General features: G+C 41.4%; 1 protein-coding gene across 5 annotated transcripts; it reads right to left on the minus strand.

The window, feature by feature from the left end:
• Window positions 1-1,252: 1,252 nt before the first annotated feature.
• On the minus strand, window positions 1,253-3,622 carry LOC115572193 (regulator of G-protein signaling 21-like). Of its 5 annotated transcripts, none has more exons than XM_030402026.1 (4): window positions 3,294-3,622; window positions 2,905-2,965; window positions 2,654-2,820; window positions 1,253-1,857 (listed from the first exon to the last, which is right to left on the minus strand). In XM_030402026.1, exons 1-4 carry the CDS (start codon window positions 3,486-3,488, stop codon window positions 1,681-1,683), a joined length of 600 nt encoding a protein of 199 aa, XP_030257886.1. In that variant the 5' UTR covers window positions 3,489-3,622; the 3' UTR covers window positions 1,253-1,680. The 5 variants fall into 5 exon arrangements, with proteins under 5 accessions (XP_030257886.1, XP_030257885.1, XP_030257884.1 ...); XM_030402025.1 differs by having other exon boundaries at window positions 2,905-2,989; XM_030402024.1 differs by having other exon boundaries at window positions 3,195-3,622.
• Between the last annotated feature and the right edge of the window lie 3,929 nt (window positions 3,623-7,551).

Below are 7,551 nucleotides of genomic sequence, written 5' to 3' on the forward strand. Positions count from 1 at the left end.
GGTGACATAGACTGTTATCTCAACATTTTTCTTTATCGGTGGAAACACCCGTCTGTGGATTTCCTCCATCAACGGTTGTCTGAGGATTATAGCTTTTTCTTTCAATTCCTTTCGTTTTTTAATGTCGCCCGCGTTTCTTGTAAGCGACACCGACTACCCTTAAGATTGACTGCTTGTCGTAATGCGTCAAAACAGCGAGAGCAGGTTGAACATGTGGTTAATAACAGTCTTGTTTTTTTGTTTTTTTTGCAGCAACCTACGAACTTAACCCTTCTCCCCCTAAGAGGTGACTGTGACCTGAGTTACCAGAGTCTGAACTAGAGGAAGTTGTGGTGAGCTGTCTGCACAACGGCGGGTGTTATACATGGCTCCTAAAAATAAATCCCCATGTGCATTCAATGCCACCGACATGCACAGAGCAAAGTGTTCGTCCAGCAGTGACATGAAGAAACTACGCTGTGCCTACTTCCACTTTCCAACCTCTCCAAAAGAAAAAAAAAAAAACACGTCAGGCAACAATCATGTTTCAGGCTGTACGCGCAAAAGGAGAACAACAGCTTTCATGATTAATTTACATCCTACATGCTCTCGTCTGAACTAGAGGTTGGTTGCGTAGGAACCGCGCGCTCCTCTGTATTTGCATACTTTTTACATAGACGATTATATAAGCTAGTAAAATTCACCATGTTCTAACCAAAAATGACAAGCAAAATACCTAAACCATGTGCACTGTTAGAGATTTTGCCATTACACAAGATTCAAGGTCAGATACGTTTTCATGTTCAATCAACCCGCCTTGCAACATGTAACCATCTGAGTTGCCACCAAAAGTACACCACCGCCCTGCGTCTGGCATTTCGGGTGAATTCAGCTCCAGACGGTGTTGATTGAGTCACTTCCTCTCCACGTTGTACTTTATGCTTCTTCTTCCAACTGCAGCTGAGACGCTGGAGAAGTACACCACGCAAAGGTGTCAGAGGAAGTGTGAGGCATTTCTTCTGGCCGGGTTCGTCGTGTCGACTTGTTCACTGAATGATGTTGCTCGAAGGACTCTGTTGCCACCTGGTGTATCTTTTGACCAGTCACCACGTTACAGTCTGACAACAAATAAGCTGATTTGCATTGCATTCAAAAGGACCGCACCCCAACGCAACTCCACCCGCAGTCTTAAATGGAAATCCACGTATTTGCTCCATTTATCCACGTAAATGGATCAAGAAACAGGTGCTAGAAAGCAAAACTGAGACGGACGTTTTAACAATACAGTCACATTTTTTATTTTGCATGTGAAAGTTGAATTTCTCAGAGACTTAGGATGTATATTTGCATAATCAATTAGATAAAGTGTTGATAATACTTTACAATAGAATAAATCCTTTTCGTTATTAACTTCATGGGACGGAGGAGGGAGAATAGATAATCAGAGATGAATTATGTGCACAGTCTCTATAAAGACATCTTTTTTTTTTTATCTTAACATAATTAAAGAGATGAAGTATAATACAAGCCTGTCTACTGGATCACACAGGTTTAGAAAAAAAAAAGAAGCTATTTCTGCTACACTTAAGAACATGAATTGTATGGCATGAAACCCGTTATCCACACTGAAATCAAAGAGCGCTACAGCAGATCAGAGCCAGGAGAGAAGATTTTCGTGAGACGCTGCCAGTTTTAAAACAGTCACCTTGAATCGGTTCTCCTCAGGAGTCCCTGATAGATGTCAGATTTAAGGAAGCGCGGGTAGCAATCCCTGGCCATCAGACTGTAGATGAGCTTCTGTGCTGTATCAAACGAAGTCAGGGTCGGCTGGGAGATGTTCTTTGTTATGTTTTCTCTGGTACCGCAATCTATGTTGATCTGGAATCAAACAGTGTTGCCCAGGGGCGTTTTACAGCAACTCTTCTCATCATCATTCACTGTAACTTCCTGGGGGGGAAATCGCGCTTAACATAAAGTTCTGGAGTTTTACCAACATAGAATGCAAAAATACACAGTTTTACAGCAGCCCCCTCATCTCTATGGGCCCTCAGCATTCAGGTTACAATAGAAGCGCTGCAATATTTCGGGTTACACACTATGATAACCATCATTAAAGGTGCACGATGTAGTTTTGGGGAAGACATTTTAATTAGAGGAGAAAAGCAAAAAAAAACAACTGTGTTCACTTTCATGACTGACAAACTGACCTCAAAGAACAACACAATTTCATACTGTTTTACTTTGTTTATATGTGGCGTACCCTGCCAACTTTCTAGCTTCAAACAGTGTTCTGGGGACCTTATTGTCCACTGAGAACAGCTTGTTTTTCTGAGTTTGTATTACTACCTCATGAATATTGTAAATTTTAAAATTCTGTGTTTGAACTTCATCCAAAACTACACAGTGCCCCTTTAATAAATGGTATGTTCATGGTTAAGTAAACGTTAGTTAACAGTTATTTCAGTGTTAACATTTTTGAAATACTAATAAATAAACCATTTATTAAGCAATTGTTAATTGTTATGTCACAACTGTCGTTTATATTACTTTGTAAATGGTTGATAAATACTTCATCTTTAAATACCATTTGGATCTTTACAAACTTTTACAATTGCAGTTTGTTGTTTTTATTTATGATATTTATTATATGTTGTGGTTTTTTTTTTTTTTTTACCTGTTTGGGCGCTTCTGTTTGGACGAACTCTGAGTAGATCCGGTTGGCAGAAGAGATCATCTCTGGGACCGTCTTGATTTTTTTGTAGTCCTCACAGGCGAGCCAAAACAGTATGTTCTCCTCACTGTACTCGGACTTCAGGAACTCCCGGAAAGCTATCTGGCCGGCTGGAAATCACAGAGGACAGTAGGCTGCTAAGTGCAGAGCATATATACAGTCAACTAGTGTGTACAACCAGAAGAGGCTCTCACCTTTACAACTGAGGACCTTGTCCACAGACTCGCCCCAGGTCTCAACATCCTCCAGCGGATCCTTGGGGAAGCAACACAATCTACCCTTGAAAAGAGCATCAAGATCTATCACTAGCCCAGTTATCTGTGAACTCCACCTGACAGGCCAAATCATCAACCATTCATAGTATGTGACATGTTTTAAGATGACTCGTGAACATTCAATTAAACGCATTGAGCACTTGACAGCAACCTCCCATTCACTAACAAGCCGCTTCAGAAACAAGGACACGACGCACGGTGAGACTTACAGAGAGTGAAAACCTCCTTGGTATTTTCCACATGGCTGCGGTAAGATGTTGCCTGCTGAAAATGGTAAAGGCCCAACAAACAAATATGCAGTAACTCACTTTATCGCCATCTCCTTGTCCTCTACGAAAGGGAGACAGAGATAAGATCCTGCCAGACTGAAGAGGGGGTTGCGATTGTTTGGAAATAAGAGAGTCAAGTGAACAAATCTGAATGACCCCCACCCAACATGAATGGAATATATGGAAATCTGTATGCAAAGTGTTGTCGTTGGGAGAGACGGGGCATCCTTCCATGTCTGTCGCACCTTGAGGAGAAACGAACTGGGCTGTGATATAAGCTGACCGCACCTCCCTCCAAAGCAGTGATTATCATTAACGTGAGTGTGGCAATATGGGAGATAGTTCCAAGATTAAATAAACTAATTAGGATTACCTTCACCAGTACACATTTTAGACTGTTGAAGACCTTCTTTTTTTCACCACTAAGTAAGAACCATAGTGTAGTTTCTTTATGGTTATAATCATGTGTTATTATCATAGTATGGTGACATCATGGCTATTGTGGTGGTGGTCAAATTCAGTATAAGATCTGACCATTGAGCGTTGGTCAGGAAGCTCCGGGAGAGGTCCTGACCATAAACAAATGGCCATAAACAAATCCACTATTAAGTAAAAAGGGTTTGTCATCCTGCCATTTGCATACCTGCAGTGTTCTTCATTCATCAAGATGACAAAAAGAATAAACAAGCACTGATTCATTAATATGCCTCACACAACACGTTCAAATGATGTAGGCGATCACTGGCTCTCGGAACAAAAAGGTTGCGATTTGGATTTTTTCAACCTCTGGTGAGGTAAACGTCTCATAAAATGACAGTCTGAGGCTGTACTCATATCATTATACCAGCCAACTCAATAGGTTGTATGATCATAAAGTAAGCGAGTCAGGGTTAGAAAATACTGTACACTTGCAATATAACAACACATCCAGCAAATGTTCGGATGAATGAGGTGCCCGTGTTTGTGTGACGGTGAGACACTGTGTGATCAGTGGGATGAAACTGACGTTTCAGAAAAGCCTGAGTTGCTTCAGTCGTAATTGTTTTGGATGCCGGCATAAAGTAAACGCTATTTACAAGTGGGTAACACTTTACAATAAGGTACGCAAAATGTGAGCTGTTACTGAAGAGCAAGTAAAGAATGAATCGGGAACGACTTAATAGTTAATGATTCCTTAATGAGTAATTATGAATGAATAACTGCGATTCGAGGACTGTATGGGAGATAATGATGCGTTACTGAAGAACAGAAGGGGAGATACTGCATTAATGAATCATTAAGTAATTAAGAGTTAATAAATAACTGTGAATCAATATACTGACCACTTTCTTCACTAGTCGGTCTCAACCAGCAGCTAAGCTAGTGGCGACTTTTTAATTCATAATCATTATCATTTGTTACTCTTTTTGTGTACCTTGTAAGCACGGTTGTCCCTCCTCCCCTGCTGGCCTGCTGGCCTGCACTCACATTACTCCGGCTGCAACCGGGCCTGAGCACAGTTACTCCTTGTACATACCTCATCGCGCTGCAGCGCGGTCGAAGCACAATGGAGAACAACATAGAGAACATGACTTTACTGACTTTTTTGTGGCTTATTTTGTGTCGTTTTGGTCATAGACAGCCCTCTCACATTCCTTGGACTTCTTGGTTATGCACGGTGGTGTAATATGCATGATTATACTTACTGTCCACAATACGCACCCATGTTTGTGCTCGTGCTTGAGCAACTGTACCACGCTGAAGCACATTTCTTCCAACTGTGCCAGGGCCAAGAATGCTCTCGGGGGCCTGAGCACTCACACTACTCAAACCAAGTGGACTTTGGGGGTGAAACGTGCTGTATGAGTGTGCCCTAACTTTTTGTATAGCTTTAAGTAAGATGAAACATCATACTGAGTAGTTACCCATTGAAGACTCATTAGTTTCGTATTACTTAGTCATTGGTTACATTTTTCTTTTTGTGTACCTTCATATAAAGTGACACATGATACTGAGTACTTATGGTGGTGCGAGAGGAAAAGTCAGATGTTCACCAAAGTGGCTGTGGCTCAACCTCTGGGAACCCTGAATGTCTAGACAGAATTTCACAGGACAGTGGATGTTCTGTTGAGATGATTCGAGACAAGCACTGCTCATTCTCGTGATCATAAGCCCATTGGGTTTAGTGTATACAGGTCACCTCATACAATGAATCTTAATAAATACATATAAACATAAGTATGTCTAGTGCATTTAAACCTGTCCTGACCTTCCTGACCACTGGTGGAGACATGATGGGCCAAAACAAACCAAGAATGTAAATCGCAGCAGGTGATGGAAAACACCGAGGCTGCTCCTATTTGCATGTGTGCAGACGCACTAAGAATTTGTTTTTCAAAAAAGGCACCAGCAGGAGAGAGATGAGGACAAACTGAATACTCAGACCTGCTGCCTTTGAGTATCCGAGATGTTTTGTGCTGCTGTGATTCAAGTTATTCAAGATGGTCAGTGTTAGCATCCAAGGACAAAAGGGACTGTACAACCCTGATTTGTTTTCATATTCACCACCTACAATGAAGTGTGCTGCGGCTCACTTGTGGTACAGCGTGCATTTCAACTGTGTTTTTCATGCCTAGTTGCAATTTTTTCCACATACAGAGGGTGGCACTCTCGTCCTCTCGCGGCCTCCTGTATATACTTTACAGTGGTGCCATGTGTCCAGCTCTCTCTCTCTGTAACCGACAGCATTGAAATTGTGTGGGGTTTTTTTTCACCGTTGGTTCGGCTTTCTTTTATCAATTTGGAAATAAGTGGGGTTTGGACCCTTTCTACTGAAGCTGCTAAGAACCGGGACAGCAGGGTGAGAGCTGGTGCAGGACGCAGATGTAACCTGAAAACCTATTTAAATTATATTTCAAGTGATTCAGGAAGCACACCTGTGATTTAATTAGAAACGTATTTAATCTCTTTCTCTGGAGTTGCATCATGGAAACAGTGAGCAGCGGGGTTTGTGCAGTGACCTTCACCTCTTTGTTTACTTACTTTTCACCCTTTCAGCTGTAAATTTCGTCCAATATCTGATGACCATTTCATAATATATCAAACCAAATAAACAAGGAGGGAAAAACTCCAGTCCAGGCATTGTCTTGACCTTGACAATGAGAACCAGTTTCAGAAGTCTTCAGAATTTTGTATAAAAATCTATTCAGAAACTTTCTTTTAGTTAATAATATTTTCCAGCCTGCAGAGATTGTATTGTATTGAATAAGGGGCTCTGTGGAGCTTAGCAGACTCCATTTCTAAACCAACATTAGCGAATGTTAGCTCTCTGTTAGTGGAACGGAGAAAGGCACTGACACGAGGCACTCGAGGACGTGCGTAAAGTCTCAATCTTTGGACTGTCATGAAAAATCTGCACACCCTCCGACTCCTTCACAAAGAAATCCACACAAAAAACTTAAAGGTGAAACATTTAAGAATTTGCCAAACGAATGAGGGGCAGCATATGACCAGAGTAACTTTTAACTGTAGTTGCCTTTGGCTAGTTAGCTTACTTAGCTAGCAGTTCAGACTGGGGTGTTAGTTTTCAAACCTCTAGCATGGCAGCTTTGGCCCAGGAAGGACCAGGGCTAGCTGGCTCGCCTGCTTACCTCAGCAGTTTTACCTGCGACATATAGAGATCATCATGTCACAACTGTTGTTCACTCACATTCTGTTGATAATTTTAGTTAATTTTCTTTTACTCTTTTAACTAAAACATTCTTACATGCAGCCCCTTTAAAGAAATCATCCACAGGCTTGTATCGACATCTGAGAGAAATGAAGGAGGTCTTATTTTTTCACACATCATGTTACAATCTGATCACATATGGCCAATAAGAGAAGTGATCAATGCATGTAAATTGCGGCAATTTATTAAATAGAGCCCCTTAAAAAACCGCCTCCGGCAACCTGCCGCCTAATCACTGACATATTGAGAGAGGCTGTCCGTCAGGAATTCAACCTCTTTTTCCCTCCACATAAAGACTTCAGTTGTGTACAAAGTCTCACCTTGAGGCTTTCAAACTGAACACAGCCTTTGGTTTGAAGCTGAACTGAAATTATTTAGGTCTGTCAATATTGTTGCAGGCCAACAACATCAGCTGCAAACAGATTTGTAAGGGGAAAATTTCAAAATTCAATATCTGAGCCTGGGAGTCAGTTAATCTACTTCTAAATTTGGCTCACGTAGAGTAAGAGAAAAGCTTCTGAGATGGGACAACTGCTTCTTAAATTGGGAACGTGTGGTGTAAAAGTTTGTAACAGAGCCTGTCGGTGC

This window comes from Sparus aurata, chromosome 21 (assembly GCF_900880675.1).
Source record: "Sparus aurata chromosome 21, fSpaAur1.1, whole genome shotgun sequence".
In the NCBI taxonomy this organism is placed as follows: domain Eukaryota; kingdom Metazoa; phylum Chordata; class Actinopteri; order Spariformes; family Sparidae; genus Sparus; species Sparus aurata.